Below are 17784 nucleotides of genomic sequence, written 5' to 3' on the forward strand. Positions count from 1 at the left end.
TGGGTAAGAATTAGAAAAGAACCCCTGAGTGATACTCAACACATAATTGTCAAACACTGGAATGATAAAAGCGTTGAGGACAAGTCATAGTAGGAGCATGAGCATGAAAAGCAAGATGGGAACGGACTGATGTACTAAAATACTTTGTGTAGAGGAAGTTGCAGGTGAGATTTGTTCTCATGCTGTCATTGGAAGTGGAGGGATGTACATAAGATAAGGTTAGATTTGAGGCACAGAGATTACATTGCATTGAGGGCTGAGAAATAGAGAAGACGACATTTTATTTTGTTTGCGAAAACATTTTAATTTGTTTGGAAAATATTTAAACATGAAAATGATTCCAGTAATGAATCTACCTTCTGACAAAATTAAAATATTAACACTTGCTATATATAAGTGGCATGAGTATCAATTTACAATTTAAAAACAACTTAGGTCACTGAAACATCAACCATGCAATTAAAAAAAAAACTTTTGTAGCTAACAATACTACCTTTATAGTTTTCTCATACCTCTGATGTCAATTGCACATTAAAATAGACGAGTTTGATGCTTGAAAATCACAATTTGAATTAAGCATTCTTAAGACAAGGCCAGTAGCTAAAATTCAGCAATAGTAATGCTGGCTCAAACAACCAAGTCCTGACTGTTTAAAAGAAAAGAACAAAGTGCTAGTGTAACTCAGCAGGTTGGACAGCATTTCTCGAGAACATGGATAAGTGACGTTTCAGGTTGGGATCCTCTTCAGATTCTGCCTGTCCTGCTGAGTTACACCAGCACCATGTTTTTTTTGTAAACCAGCATCTGCAGTTCCTTGTTTCTACAGTCCTGACTACAACTCAGTCATGTAATCAAGTTGGCTGAAAGACACCAAATGTCTCCATTGTTTCCTATCCAAGGGATCCCCTTGAATCAAATACAGATTGCAGATGGGGGAATAACTCAAAGACAGCAGTTTATCAGCAGTTATCAGTGCTGATAACTCTCAAGTACATATGGAATGTACTTCAAACAACACAAATCAGTTCATCTGTTATAAATTAGTGATGCAGCTGATGCAACCTCGTCACCCAAGTGCTCTTAACAATTAAAGAATTCCAGAGAACAAACAAACCGGATAATTCTTGGCATCTGACAAACAAATCTCTTTTTCCTAAGCTCCTCTCATTTAGTCACAAAACGTACTTTTTTCTGCTTGTGCCGTGCTCTTTTGGCTGCTTTGCTACTGTTGGCTGGTTTCTGCTCTGAGCTGTTGATGTAGTTTAACAGATCTTCAACATTCCTTTCATCCACAGGTGGTTCCCGGAATGATCCATTGCTTGATTTTTGTGGGAGCTCCTCTTTGCGTTTTGTTAGCCGTGTCCGCAGCTTCTCCCGGATTTCAGTATAGTTCCTACTTGTTGGAGCTGCAGGAGGCTTGAATAGAATTGTAAAATTAATTATTTGCCTATGTCTCAAGAAATTAATAACATGACATTGGAGCAGAATTAGGGCATTTGGCCCATCAAGTCTGCTAACGCTTTGAACAATGCTAACTATGTTCTGTTATTTTGACATGCATTCTTGAGACTAAGAGCATCAATTTACACTGAACCGTTGCAATCTTCAATATTTACATTATGTATTACCTTACTTCTTCCAGTAAATAATTTTGACGTCTTCAACCTTAACCTTTAAGCAAGTATGAATGTTCTTAGTCACAGAAGGGAATTGTATTCAAGGTTCCAACACATTCTTTTCTGAAGAGTAATTCAGTAGTTTGGGACTCAGTAAACCATTACAAAGAGATTTGGAAGAATGGGTTGATGAAAAACCGAGTTTTAACAAATAAATGAAGTCATTACATCAATCCTGAGACTTGTGGAGTGAATAAAAAAACATTTTGCTTTAAATTTATTCAATACCTAGCCAAACAGTTACTGCAATCTTGTGGATCAATTCATCCATAGGAAAGGGCAGATGTAAAAATTATAATTGACCTTCACATATCTCTATTATGTAAAATGCTTCACACTCCATAAATTGCCATTGTGTTCTCAATGAAATTTTCCAAACTGCCAATCCCAATAAGAAAATGAAACTTCTTCCATTAGCACCAAAGAAATGACGATGAGTAAGGTGGACTTAAAATTGTCGTGATATCGTGTACCGTTTTGGCTGTAGTTCAGGAACAAATAAACAAATGCGAGTTTTAGTATATAGATGATACAACTTTATAGGACTTTGGTGATGCCATATTTGGAGTATTGTGTGCAGTTCTGGTCGCCCCATTACACGAAGGAAGTGGAAGCTTTGGAAAGGGTGCAGAGGAGGTTTACCAGAATGATGCCTGGATTGGGGGAGTATTAGCTTCAGGGAGAAATTGGATGGACTTGGATTGTTTTTGCTAGAACACCAGAGGTTGCAGGTAGACCTGATAGAAGTATTTAATATTATGAGAGGCAGAGATATGGTAGATTGTCAGAATCTTTTTCGCAGGATGGAAAAAAATTAAACAGAGGACAGAGCTTTAGGTTGAGGCGGGCAAAGTTGAAAGATGAGCGGGGCAAATATTTTCACACAGTGGGTGGTGAGTGCCTGAAACACACTGCTGGGTGTGGTGGTTGTAGAAAATAGGTTAAGGACAATGAAAAGATTTGATGGGGCTTATGGATATGCAGGGAATGAAGGGATATGGGTTATGTGCACGTGGAGAAGTGATGGTCTTGGCATTATGTTCAGCACATTGTGGGCCGATGGGCCTGTTCTTGGGCTGGACTGTTATTATGTTAACTTCCTAACTGGTTTGCACTCACCGGTCCATGACCAAAGAATTCACAATAGCAACAATCACAGTATTTTCCTTCTTTTTGATTGGCAGAGTGAGATGTACACGAGCTGTGCTCTGAGCAGCTGTCATCTTCTTCCAGACTTTCATCTGCATTGTGATTCCGTGTAGGACTATAGGCAGTTTCATTTGTGCACAAACGACTCTTGCACGACTGGTCCCTAGAGAGGCAACAAACTAAGTTTCAAGATTAAAAAAATACGATTGAGCTCTCCAAGCATACTCAATAAAGGTCACTCATTTTGATTTCTATTTGGTGCTCGACACCTCTCTACACCATCCCATGAGGATAGATGGAGGGACCTCCCATTCTTCCTTGAATAGAAACTCAACCAATCTCCCTCTACCAACATACCCATTCAGCTGGTTGAACTTATCCCTGCATTGACAATGCTCTTCCAACTCTTTTCACTTTCTCCAGATCAAAGGTATTCACACGGGCCCAAGCTTTGCCTGATTTTTTTGTGGGATAGGTAGTGCAACCTCAGTTTAAATCTCTTTGGCCGCTTTAACTCTTTTCCTGGAACATCAATAAATGACTGCATTGATACAGCTTCATGACATAAAACACTTGAAAATGTCATTACTTCTGCCAGCAATTTGCACCCTGATCTCAGCATCACATAGTCCATCTTAGATTCCCTCCTCTTTCTGGATCCTTCGTCTCCTCAAGGAGAAATGAGGGCTGCAAACATCTATTACATTACTACAGACTCCCAGTGAACTGTGTTACGATAAGAGCCAACACATGCTTGAGGAATAACTCATCATCTATCTGGAGACATTACAACCATCCACATTCAATATCAAATTCCCAATATTTGGATAACTTGCTTTCTCTGTAGCAGAACTAGCCATTTCTGCTTTATGTTATCTATCTCTGATATTGGATCCGTTTTTTACTCTCCATTAGTTAAGCTGATCCTATTAAGCATAACCCATAACCCTGGATTTAGCAGCAAAAAAGTCAAACAAAGCTCCGTAGCTAATCAATACAACAGAAAACTCATGGCAACCCTGAACTCAATCTATGAAAGATATCTCCTTTATTATATCAATCCTTTCCACCACCAACTTCAAACTACCATTCTTACCTTTTCAATTCCCAATTCGAATGAAAGGTGTAACACTTGAAACATCAACTCTTTCTTCTTCCATAGATTCTGTTTCACCTATTCAGTCTTATCAACTTTTTTAAATTTTCCATTCAAATTTCAAATTTGTTTGACTTTCACATCAAATTTTGGTATGGGATTAGATTCGGATTCATTAAAAGTTTAGGCAATAAGATTGTTAGTAAATATAAATTAATAAATCAAATGAAAAAAATGCCAGAAGTGTTATTGTCATTCAATTACTAAATAAAGCTACATTCCCTGACAATTTATTCCCCCGCGTCACAAAGTTAGTTAGTAAACCGCTTTGATTTGTCAATTAATTGAAGATTCATCTGGAGAACTAAAGCAGCAAAACAAAAAAGATTTTTTATCCCACCAAGTGATTTGTTTTCCTAACCTAATTTATACTTAAGCCATGATGAAGCAGTTTATTACCCAAGGAATAATTGTACTTAAAACTAACCTGCATCACTTGCCCCGCACAGGAAGGTACCAATGAGTTCCAATATGTTTTGAGAAAATGGATCAAGAAGATCAGGTTGTAGCAGCCAATGAGGATTGGAGCTCACAGTAGGGAGCATTAACGACACAGGACCAGACCAATACAGGAAATAGAAAAGTATAACAAAAACCAAACCATATTGGGAAATGAACGGCAGCATGGTTATGTTTGTGCAATTCTAATTTGTTTCATATATATACAGTGCATTCAGAAAGTATTCAGACCCCTTCACTTTTTCCACATTTTGTTACGTTACAACCTTATTTTAAAATGGATTAAATTCTTTTTTTTTATCATCAATCTACATACAATACCCCAGAATGAAGAAGCGAAAATAGGTGTTTAGAAATTTTTGCAAAGTAATTAAAAAGAAATAACTGAAATATCACATTTACTTAAGTATTCAGACCCTTTGCTATGACACTCAAAATTAAGCTTATGTTCATCCTGTTTCCATTGATTATCCTTGAGATGTTTCTACGACTTGGTTGGAGTCCACCAGTGGTAAATTAAATTGATTGGACATGATTTGGAAAGGCACACACCTGTCTATATAAGGTCCCACAGTTGACAGTGCATATCAGAGCAAAAACCAAGCCATGAAGCAGAAGGAATTGTCCTTAGACCTCCGAGACAGGATTGTGTCGAGACACAGGTCTGGGGAAGGGTATAAAACAATTTCTGCAGCATTGCAGGTCCTGAAGAGCACAGTTGCCTCCTTCATTCCTAAATGGAAGAATTTGGAACCACCAAGAGCTGGCCAAACTGAGCAATCAGGAGAGAAGGACATTGGTCAGGGAGGTGACCAAGAACCCAATGGTCACTCTGACAGAGCTACGGAGTTCCTCTGTGAAGATGGGAGAACCTTCCAGAAGGACAACTATATCTGCAGCACCACCAATCAGGCCTTTATGGTAGAGTGGCCAGATGGAAGCCACTCCTCAGTAAAAGGCACATGACAGCCCGCTTGGAGTTTGCCAAAAGGCATCTGAAGGACTCAGATCATGAGAAACAAGATTCTCTGGTCTGATGAAACCATGATTGAACTCTTTCGCCTGAATGCCAAGCGGCACCGCTCATCACCTGGCCAATACCATACCTACGGTGAAGCATGATGGTGGCAGCATCATGCTGTGGGGATGTTTTTCAGTGGCAGGAACTGGGAGACTAGTCAGGATTGAGCGAAAGATGAACGGAGCAAAGTACAGAGAGATCCTTGATGAAAGCCTGCTCCAGATTGTTCTAGGCCACAGACTGGGACGATGGTTCACCTTCCAACAGGACAACGACCCTAAGCACACAGCCAAGACCACGCAGGAGTGGCTTCGTGACAAGTCTGTGAATATCTTTGAGTGGCCCAGCCAGAGCCCGGACTTGAACCCTATCGAACATCTCTGGAGGGACCTGAAAATAGCTGTGCATCGACGCTCCCCATCCAACCTGACAGAGCTTGAGAGGATCTGCAGAGAAGACTTGAGGCTGTAATCGCTGCCAAAGGTGTCTCAACAAAGTACTGAGTAAAGGGTCTGAATACTTATGTTAATGTGATATTGCAATTATTTCTTTTTAATTATTTTGCAAAAATTTCTAAGCACCTATTTTCGCTTTTTTCTTATGGGGTATTGTGTGTAGATTGATGATAAAAAAAATGAATTTAATCCATTTTAAAATAAGACTGTAACGTAGCAAAATGTGGAAACATTTAAGGGGTCTGAATACTTTCTAAATGCGCTGTATAAATGACTTGGACATAAATGTAGATGGATTGTTTAGTAAGTTTGCAGACAATATCAAGATTGCAAATATATTGGCGAAACCCTTAAAATCATGAATGTTCAGAGGAATCTTGAGGTCTAAGTCCCTGAAAGTACCAACACAAGTAGAAAGAGTAGTCAAGGTGGCATATGGTTTGTTTGTCTTCATCAATTGGGGCATTGAACCCAAATGTCAAGAAGTCATGGTGCAGCTTTATAAGTGTTTTATTGGGCCACATTTGGAATATGACATGCAATTTTGGTTGCCCCATTACAGGAAGGATGCAGAGACTTTGAAGAAGGTGCAGAAGAAGTTTACCAGAATGCTGCCTGGAATGACGTAGATTGTTTTCTCTGGAATGCCAGAGGTTGAGAGGAAACCTGAAAGAAGTATGTAAAATTATGAGCGGATTGACAGTCAGAACCTTTTACCAGGGTGGAGGTGTCATAAACTAGAGGGCATAGATTTAAGGCAAGTGGTGCAATGTTTAAAGGAGATGTGCAGAGCAATATTTCTTTTATTACACAGAGGGTGATGAGTGACTGGGGAACGTGCTGCCAGGGGTGGTGATGGATGGAGGCAGATGTGACAGTGGCATTTAAGAGGCTTTTAGATAGGCCCACGGATATGCAGGGAATGGAAGGTATCGAATCATATGCAGGCAGAGAAGATTAGTTCATTTTGGCATCATGTTCAGCACAAACATTGTGGGCCAAAGGGCTTGTGCCTGTACTGTACCTTTCTATGTCATATGTGCAGGGAGGTTCCATTTTTTTGAGAAATAGTTAATGTAAATCTTGAAAATTCGCAAGGGAAATTCAATATCTTGTTCTTTACATGATTAAGTCCCTCTTCTGAACATTAGCACAAATCAAATCTGAATTACAGAACTGAAATAATTACAAAAAAGGTCAATGCTGGCATTGTAACAAAAAATCTCCAATAAACAGGAAGATTGCATAACTAATGATTGTGATGAGCATGGTGCTTAATTGGGCCTCGAACCAAGATGCTTTAATCATAGGCAATCTACTCACTCGTGATTTATGGATGTGGAGAGATCTAAACACTCTCCACAAACTGCACAATCCATAGTTATCAGGAGATATGCAATCCAAAGATTTAAAATTGAGACAGGGAATTCAACAGGACTAAAAATAAAACTATCCCCGTTGAGTTGTATTTTCACAGGAATGGGCAAGACTTTCACACTGAAATGAACAGAAAATACTCGTAACATTCGACAGGTCATGAAAAAGAAATAAAGTTAAAGCTTCAGATCTGCCTAAATGTCTCGTACCTAAAAATTAACATTTCTCTGCCCATAGATGTTGCCTAACCCACTGAGTGTTTCCAGCATTTTGTGGCTATGAAACAGTTTAGAAAATAAATACTGACCTGCAGATTCCACTGCCCGACGTAGCTGGATTTGGTGTTGTTGTTACTGGACAAGCTCCATTGTAATGACTGGTGCAAATAGGGGCCCCAGCTGTAGTCTTTGGGAATAACCCATTGTTTGCAATATGAGTGTTAGGACTTGGAGGCACTGGGGTCACAAGCGCACCTGTAGAAGCAGCAACAGAGTTTTTTGAAATCAAGGACACATCTGGAGATAGATTATTAGTCAGGGCAACTGCAGAGGTCTTGTGTACATAAGGCAGAACTTGTAGAATACCAGATGCCACAGGTTGTTTCCTATTTGAATTTGTGGAGGTTACAGTGCTATGTGGCACAGTACATGGGGTTGTAGAAGTTGGGTGTCCATGCTGTTGAATAGTAACTGCTGACTCGTTTGCAACTTCAGGAGACTTTGACGCTGTAAGAGGATGTTGATGGGAGGACAAGCCAGTGGGACTGTTAGGAGGTGCTGCAAGGACAGAATACCTGTGATCTTCTGTGCAGTGAAACTCGCCACCTAGAAGACAAAATCCTGTAGGTTAAACAAAAATAGCAACCTCTGCTTAACACAAGAATGGGATAATCCATTACTTTTTCATCACATGTTAATACTGAATTTAAAATAGAGATGTTTCAAATCTGTTTGCAAATGATAAAAGACAAGTGCTTGAAAAACAGCACAGATTTTTTAAAAACTGGCAAATAAGTCAATGCAATAGTTACTAAAATGGGAAATCATAAAGAACATGAGCTCAAAATCTAATTTCCCATTTTAGCTGCTATAGTGACCTACAACTTCCATATTGTCAGGCTTAGAGTACAGAGAAGTTGAATCCGATACACTGCAGCACTTAGATTGAACGATCATGTCCGATATCAATGCCCCGAACATTGAAGGCAAGCATACCATATGCCTTCTTTCCCACTCTATCTTCTTGTTCTGCCAGCTTCAGGGAGGCATGGACTTGGACCCCAAGATCCCACTGTACATCTATGCTGTTAAAGGTCTTGATATTAGTTGTATACCTTTCGCTTGCATTTGTTCCAAAGTGCGACAACTCACACTTGTTCGGATTAAACTCCAACTGCTATTTCTCCACCAATTTCTGTAGCTGATCTATATCTCTCTATATTTTGACAGCCTACCTCACCAATCTCACTTCCACCAATTTTGGTGTCGTCTTACATTTCACTCCTCTTCTTTCAGTACCTGATACCCTTTTGCTTCCTTTTCACTTCAAGTCTTTGTCCACATGTCTGGCAATCATTATCTCTCCTCACCTATACCCATCTTTCACTTGCCAGGCTCTATCGACTCACCACTTACTTCAACCCCCACTTCTCCTTCCTAGCTTTCTCCCCCACATCTCTTTTCCAGCTTTCTTCCTGCTACTCTATCAGTCAGAAGGATGACCAGAAACATTGCCTGTCCACTCTCCCCAAAGATGCTGCCAGAACTGCTGAGTTCCTCCAGCACTTTGTGTTTTACTCAAGATTCTAGCATCTGCAATTTCTTGTCTCTCCAGCATTTTCGAATTGTCTGCAGTTCTGAGCTTTCTCCTTTCCCACTTTAAATATTAGGGTTACATTTGCTACTTTCTAACCAATGGGACCCTTTTCGAAACTAAAGAATTTTCAAAATTGACAACTTGTGCATCCATTGGTGCCATAGGAATCTTGTTCAAAACCAGAGGATGCAGTTCACCAGATCCTGGAAATGTATTCATTTCTCCAGTAAAACCTTATGTTAACATCTTGAGCTTCTTATTTACTTTAATATTTCCAATTGGGTTTGTGTCATCTTCTGTGAATGCAGACAAAATATTTCTAATTTCTCTGCCATTTCATAATTTTCCAACATAATTTATTTTACCTCAGTCTGCTATGAGACCTACACCAGCTATAGAATCTATTTAATTTTATTTTGCCTGATGATTCCCATATAGCACTTTCCTTTTCCTGATCAATTCCTTGATCTTCATTTGCTGACCAGGTATTCTCCAAATTCTGGGTAGACACAAAATACTGGAGTAACTCAGCGGGTCAGGCAGCATCCCTGGAAAGAAGGAATGGGTGACATTTCGGGTCAAGACCCTTCTTCTGACTGACGTCAGGGGAGGGGGCGGGACAAAGATAGAATGTAGTCGGAAACAGTAAGACTAGTGGGAGAACTGGGAAAGGGGAGGGGATGGAGATCGAAAGCAAGAGCTATCGGAAGTTAGAGATGTCAATGTTCATACAGCTGGGGTGTAAACTATCAAAGCAAAATATGAGGTGCTGTCCTCCAATTTGCGCTGGGCCTCACTCTGACAATGGAGGAGGCCCAGGACAGAAAGGTCAGATTGGGAATGGGAAGGGGAGTTGAAGTACTGAGCCACCGGAAGATCAAGTAAGTTAAGATCAGGTAGGTTAAGCCTCCGCTCAGTCCATCTTAAGCTCAATTAAATCAAGAACAAATGGAGATGTCATCAGCTCCATTTTTGTATCATGTTATTGCAACAATAGGACTAAGTAGAATAACTTGGAATTTATTCGAGTAATATTTCATGAATTAATTCTTTCAGTACTCTGTAGAAACAAAGAACAAAAGGGCACCAAGTGCTGCAATAACTCAGCAGGTCAGGCAGCATCTCTGGAGAACATGGACAGGTAACGTTTCAGCTCGAGACCTTTCTTCGGACTTTCAGGATCCTGTTTATGTTAAAGCCATTTCCCCTTCTTCACCTATGCACTTTGTTCATAGGTTGAAAAGCACTTTTGTTTCGCAACTTCCGACAAGCTCTTTGTTATTTCATAACAATCAATTGTAAACATACTGAAAACACTTTAATTCAATGTCTGATTTTGATCTTCTTCAATACTTTAGTCCCAGTTGCAGTTTAATATACAAGATAACGAGGCAGACATGGGAGAATTGAATCGTGCATATTTCAAAGAAGAAAAGGCTTTTCTATTAAAGTAGAAATAAGATGACTTCACAAATTCATTGCTGCCAAAGTTCACATGCACCTCTACCATCCACAAGCATGCATTGTCAATAAAAACATTAAAATCTTCTGCACATCCTTCCGATCGAAATAAATGAACTTGAATTATCTCCAGATGGCTGTATGTTCACAAGTAGGTGAAGGATGGTTTTCCCAAAATAGTCAATTATAATGCCATATTGATATCATGCATGATAACAAGCAACTCTCAACATAATTTTCCAACTTCTGTTGTATTATACCCTAATCCTACCTTGAAGACAATGAAAATAAGGAAACAAGGAAGGCAATTGTAACACAAGTTAACAGTAAACACCATTCAGGTTTATCAGACATTACCTGGTGGAGTTGGCCTTCTGGACATATTCTTACATTGCACAGAACTGTTTTTCACTGAGACACAGGAGGGCGATCTTGAACAGTCACTAGTTACCCTGTTGGATTCCTGGCATGGCACAAATGGAGGGGGAAGAAATGTCAAGAAAGCTACTAAAATGAGATGAAAATATACAAACAAAAGATAGTTTGCTTTGTAATGGTCAGACACAACAGGAGTAAATTTCCAAGATACAGGTAGTTCTGCTAAAATCCATGTTTCCATTTCTCAAATTTGATTTAATGCGACTGATGAATTGGGGAACATTATTTTTATTACTCTGGCCAATTAATATTAATGCAATTTCAATTGGGAACTAGAGAATCACTTAAAAGATGCTTTAAAAAGTGGAAAGCAGAAAAAAAGCTAACTTGGGAAAAGTCAAGGGTATTTACAGCGCCAGAGACCCGGGTTCAATCCTGACTACGGGTGCTGTCTGTACAGTTTGCATTCTCTCTGTGACCGCGTAGGTTTTTCACGGGTGCTCCAGTTTCCTCCCACAAAGACATGTGGGTTTGTAGGCTAATTGGCTTCTGTAAATAGTAAATTGTCCTGGTGTGTAGGATAGTGCTCGAGTACAGGGTGATCGCTGGTTGGCGCAGACTGGGTGGGCCAAAGGGCCTGTTTCCACGCTGTATCTCTAAACTAAGTAATCAGATACCATTATCTCTTTCGAACACTTAGTTTCATCACTGATGGCCATTGCAATTGACAAGCAATGGCTTTGATTGACACGTGCAATAAGATTCTGTTAAACAATGTACAATCTTTAGTATTTTATTGCAATATGCTCTAATGCTGTAATGCCAAATGAGCAATTCTTGAAGGAAAAAAAGAAAAAATGTTCTGGATACAACCGATGTAGCTCCATTCTGTTTCAATGCTACTCAAATGAAATGACTGGAACAGAGCCATCTGTCCAGCAATATACTGGCAAAAACATTTCATTTTGACATTAAAATTTAATCATTATACACTGACTATCAAAGAGTTACAAGAGAATCCAACACAAAAATCAGATACTCTAATTTTCCACTTTAGTTTGATGATTTTTAAACCATTTGCTTCGGTAGATGCAGAAATTACTTTGTTTAATCTCTGCATTTTCAGAACTTGTTCAGTCATGTTCTTCTTCCTGAAGCAGCCAAGGAATCAGTAGCAACAGTGCAGTTTCTCCCACATCCACAAAAACAGATTTTTATTGTTGCAAAGAAAACACATGAACTGAAAAGGATAAGCACAATATTTGTTGAACTAAAAAATATTTTCACACAGAAATTTGAACATTGCACAAGGGAGAGATAAAGGCAAATTAATTTCTGTTCAAATTTTATCTACTATAGTTGCAAACAAACTTGCTATCTTATATGCAATTTCAATGTTGGATTTTGAACCTAACATCCAATAGATCAGTTGAAACAATTACAGTAGTAGCTTTCAAAAGGAACAGGATTAATAGGCGAGGAAAAAAAAATACAGGGATATGGGGAAAGAGTCTAACTTTTCAGAAAACGCATGGCAGGCTTGATAGGCTGAATAGGCTTATTCTCTGACAAAAATAAAAACAAATCTGTACTAAACAGATGAGCCAACATCTTTCCATAGATGTAGAAACAAAGAACTGTACGTGCGAGTTTATACCATAGACAGACCCAATTGCTGGAGTAACTAAACTGGTCAAATGGCATATCTGGAGAAAAAGGACAGATAACATTATAGGTTGGGACCTCTCTTCAATCTGACCCGAAAAGTCACTTTTTTTTTCTCCAGAGATGCTGCCTGACCTGCTAAGTTACTCCAGCACTTTGTGTCTATCGTTCCGTTGATGTTGTGTGAATCTGCTGAATGCTTCCACCATTTTCTCTTTTTATTTCTGATTTCCAACATATACATGTTTTTTTTTTTAAATCAACTTATTTTCTAAAATTTGTTCAAATATAATTTCATAAATTGAACACAAATTTGACTCATTGCATTGCTCATCTATCTGTATGTACAATTCTACAGTTTGCATGCAGTAGCCAATAAAGACTACAATTTGTTCTGAAATCAATTTAAACAAATTAAATAGCATATCGCTCTAAACCACCAACACATCCTAATTGCTTCCCCATATAATCTGATTTAAGAAACTATGTTATAGATTCCAAGAAGTTTTCACTCAAATTGATTGATGTCATTTTCCAATGCTAACATACATCTCTTCATGTGCTTGCATTAATTTGCGTAAATACAATGAACAAAATTTTTGTTGGATGCTTTCAAGAGAGAGCTGGATAGAGCTCTTAAGGATAGCGGAGTGAGGGGGTATGGGGAGAAGGCAGGAACGGGGTACTGATTGAGAGTGATCAGCCATGATCGCATTGAATGGCGGTGCTGGCTTGAAGGGCTGAATGGCCTACTCCTGCACCTATTGTCTATTGTCTATTGTCTATTGTCTAAAACAATCGTCATCAAAGTAGTGGCATAGTGAACTTGCACCACAGCTATTTTGCCATAAGTTTGAAATCAAAATTTGAACAAATTACAAGTCAATTAAGCAACATCAATAAGGGAGATGTTCTAACCTTGTAATAATTGTATTAATAATAACTGTATTAATAAATCCAGGTACAACAAAATTGTTGGATGCACAGAGCAAGTATTTGACTCAACTGAACACAAGCTGCCTCCAGGCTGGGCATACACAAACTAAACCTTGTCATAGAACATGGAACATTACAGCACAGCATCAGGCCCTTTGGCCTACAATGTGCCGAACATGATGCCTAGCTGAACTGATCTCTTCTGCCTGCACGTGATCCATATCCCTCTATTCCCTGCACTTCCATGTGCCTATCAAAAAGCCTCTTAAACGCCACTATTGTATCTGCCTCCAACACCGCCCCTGGCAATGTGTTCCCGGCCCCCACCACTGTCCGTGTAAAAATACTTGCTCCACGCATTTCCATTAAACATTCCCTCTCTCACGTTATAGCTGTGCCCTCTAGTCTTGGACGTTTTCACCCTGGGAAAAAGGTTCTGACCGTCTATCATATCCATGCCTCTCTCAATTTTATGTACTTAATAATATAACCTCAGACGTTCCAGAGAAAACAATCCAAGTCTATCCAACCTCTCCCTCTAGCTGAAACCCTCTAATTCAGACAGCATTCGGATAACCTTCTCTGCACCCTCTCCAAAGCTACCACATTTTTCCTGTAATGGGACACCCAGAACTGGTTGAGACTGGTCATTATAGTTAACAATATTTGGGTGGCCCAGTGATGCAGCGGTAGAGTTGCTGCCTTACAGCGCAAGTTTGATCCCAACCACCGGTGCTGTCCGTACGGAGTTTGTACGTTGTCCCCGTGACCATGCGCGTTTTATCTGAGATCTTCGGTTTCCTCCTATACTCCAAAGACCTGCAGGTTCATAGGTTAATTGGCTTGCTAAAAATGTAAATTGTCCCTAGTGTGCGCAGGATAGTATTAATGTGCGGCGATCGCTGATCGGTGCGGACTCGGAGGGCCGAAGGACCTGTTTCCGCACTGTATCTCTAAACTAAAACAATTCAAATCAGCCCATGATCAGTTTGTTTTTTTAAGTTAACCTGTCAAAACTGAGATGCAGGTGTAGGCTTCCTGTCAGGACTAACCACCAAGGCTCTGGACTTCTTCAACTAAAACGCGATTTTAGACAGCAACATCACTGAAGGGCAAATTTAAATTCACTGAAAGTTAAATACTGTTTGCCAAGGATGCATTCAGCTCCATAGTATCGCTTACTTAATTACAATTTAAGTTCCTTCTAGAATTTCTTTAAAGGCAGGCCTTTGATCTGCACAAGAGGCATGATTTGAGGCAATTCTACATGAGAAACAAATCACTCCCTTTAGTTCCCAAGACGAAAAAGGATACCAGATTAAATGCCTATCTCTAACTGGTTCTCCTTTTTCCTCATCTGCATTTTCCTGCATTTCATTCCCTTTGAATTCCAATTTACATCCATACCTTTGTAAGTATGCCATTCGGAGTGGTTGCACACATTTGAAGTTGCTGTATTTGCTGTGGATGAGGCGTACTTGATGCCAATGTCTGTCTATGCATTTGATGGCAGCAGTGGATTGCAGAGTGATGACATTTTTCTGTTGGTAACCTGTGGAGAATGGAAACTCCATCTCCTTCCATCAGTGTTCTCACTGACTCATCAGTCATTTCTTTATGTGCTTGACATTCACCTTGTCCTACCTGAAACAAAATAAGGTACACTTTCAATTACTCATTTCCTATCACATATTGCAGAGTGCACATCAAATGGTTGCAGAAGTACATTCTCCAAATTATGAAAAACCGTTAAACCAATTAATCTTAAGTTCTCAACATATTAACATATCAACATATTAAGCATTGTTTTTCTAATTGTTATAAACAGAAAATATATAAAGGAATTATACAATCATCCTTTCTGGTTCTTTTTTCCCCCCAAGTTGTACTACATACAACTCTGCCACAGAAAGTGACCAAACCAAGAAACAAACAGCAATCGTTTTATAATCATATATTGGGGTACTGCTTGCAAATACTTGGGTGATACCTGAAAATAAAGACATATTCACTTATCCTTATTCTGAAAGTTTAACTGTACTAGTGGATTCAGTTTAAAAAAGGTTTTATAATACATTTAGATAAAACTCTATTACACACTAAAATAAATGTCAGAATCTGATATTTGTACTGAACATGGTAAATTATCTGCCACAGAGTCATAGAGCATGGAAAAAAGCCCTTAGGCCCAACTCATCCATGCTAACCAAGATGCCCCATTGAAGCTATTCCCAAATTCCCATATTTGGTTTAAATCTCTCTGAACCTTTCCAATCCATGTACCTGTCTTAATGTATTTTAAATATTGTTACTGTGCTTGCCTCAACTACTTTCTCTGGCAACTCATTCCATATATCCTCCACCCTCTGCATGAAAAAGTCACCTTCAGGTTATATTAAATATTGCCCCTCTCATTTTAAACCAATTTCCTCTGGTTTCTGATTCCCCGACCCTGGGAAAAAAGACTATGCATTCACCATATCTCTTCTTGTCATGACTTTATACACCTCTCTAAGATCACCTCTCATCTTCCTGTGCTCCAAGGAATAAAGTCCACGTCTTTCCAATCTCTCCCTGTGGCTCAGGCCCTCAATGCTGGCAACATTCTTCTAAATCATCACTGCACCCTTTCCAGCTTAATGGCATGTTTCCTATCACAGGCTGGCCAAATCTAAACACGATACTCCAAGTACGCCCTCAACAACGACTTGTACAACTGTAATATAATGTCCCAACTTCAACACTCAATTCCCTGGATGAAAAAAGCCAATACGCCAAAAGCCTTCTTGACTATCCTAGCTACCTCTGACGCCACTTTCATTGAACTCTGTACCTGTATCCAGAGGTCATTCTCCTCTGCAACACTCCCCAGATCCTTGCCATTCACTCTGAAGGTTCAGCCTTTGTGTGACTTCCCAAAATACAGCCCCTCACAATTATCCAAATTTAAACTCCATTTGCCATTTCTCGGCCCACTTGCCCAGATGTTCAACATCCCGCTGTAATTCTTGATGACCAGCTTCACTGTCTACATTACCACCTATTTTATTGTCATCTGCAAACTTACTAAGCATGCCTTGTACCTTATCATCCAAATCATTGACATAGATGACAAACATCAATGAGTCCTGCACAGATCCCTGAGGCACATCATGAGTCTCAGGCCTTGTGAGGACCAGGGGGACTCTGTCCTTGTTATGAATAGGGGGAGGGGGAGCAAGAGCAAAGCCGCGGGATATTGAGGAGACCCTAGTGAGAGCCTCGTCTATAATGGAAAGGGGTAACCCTCCGTTTTGACACATAATACTGGAGTAACTTAGCGGATCATGCAGCATCTCAGGAGAGAAGGAATGGGTGACGTTATAGATGAGGCTCTCACTAGGGTCTCCTCAATATCCCACAGCTCTGCTCTTGCTCCCCCTATTCATAACAGGGTCCCCCTTGTCCTCACCTTCTACCCCATCAGCCGTCACATATTATCCTCCAACATTTCTGCCACCGCCAACAGGATCCCTGTATTGGCCACATCTTCCCATCTCCACCCTTTTCTGCTTTCTGCAGACAATTCCCTCTGAAACTCCCTGGTCCACTCTTCCCTTCCCACCCAAACCACCCCCTCCCCAGGTACTTTCCCCTGCAACCGCAGGAGATGCAACTCCTGTCCCTTTACCTCCCCCCTCGACTCCATCCAAGGACCCAAACAGTCTTTCCAGGTGAGGCAGAGGTTCACTTGCACCTCCCCCAACCTCATCTACCGTATCCGCTGTTCCAAGTGACAACTTCTCTACATCGGCGAGACCAAGCGCAGGCTCGGCGATCGTTTCGCTGAACACCTCCACTCATTCCGTCTTAACCAATCTGATCTCTCGGTGGCTCAGCACTTCAACTCCCCCTCCCATTCCCAAACTGACCTTTCTGTCCTGGGCCTCCTCCATTGTCAGAGTGAGGCCCAGCGCAAATTGGAGGAACGGCACCTCATATTTCACTTGGGTAGTTTACACCCCAGCGGTATGAACATTGACATCTAACTTCAGATAGTCCCTGCTTTCCCTCTCTATACCCTCTCCCTTCCCAGTCCTCCCACTAGTCTTCCTGTCTCCGACTATATCCTATCTTTGTCCCGCCCCCTCTCCTGAAGAAGAGTCTCGACCCGAAACGTCAGCCATTCCTTCTCTCCCGAGATGCTACATGACCCGATGAGTTACTCCAGCATTGTGTGTCTACCTTTGATTTTAA

The 17784-nt window shown here is 40.2% G+C and overlaps 1 protein-coding gene across 3 annotated transcripts in view; it reads right to left on the reverse strand.

The window, feature by feature from the left end:
* fam193b (family with sequence similarity 193 member B) overlaps window positions 1-17784 on the reverse strand; it is a 66912-nt gene that overhangs the window by 10362 nt on the left and 38766 nt on the right. For 2 of the 3 annotated variants that reach the window (XM_078411622.1, XM_078411621.1), the window contains exons 3-7: window positions 14956-15192; window positions 10927-11032; window positions 7601-8132; window positions 2796-2988; window positions 1186-1416 (exon numbers count right to left, since the gene is read on the reverse strand). In XM_078411622.1, the coding sequence (XP_078267748.1) occupies window positions 1186-1416; window positions 2796-2988; window positions 7601-8132; window positions 10927-11032; window positions 14956-15192 (1299 nt within the window). The remainder of the gene's footprint in view (window positions 1-1185; window positions 1417-2795; window positions 2989-7600; window positions 8133-10926; window positions 11033-14955; window positions 15193-17784) is intronic. The other variant, XM_078411624.1, reaches the window with a different exon arrangement.

The sequence above is a fragment of the Rhinoraja longicauda genome, chromosome 14 (assembly GCF_053455715.1).
Source record: "Rhinoraja longicauda isolate Sanriku21f chromosome 14, sRhiLon1.1, whole genome shotgun sequence".
NCBI lineage: Eukaryota > Metazoa > Chordata > Chondrichthyes > Rajiformes > Arhynchobatidae > Rhinoraja > Rhinoraja longicauda.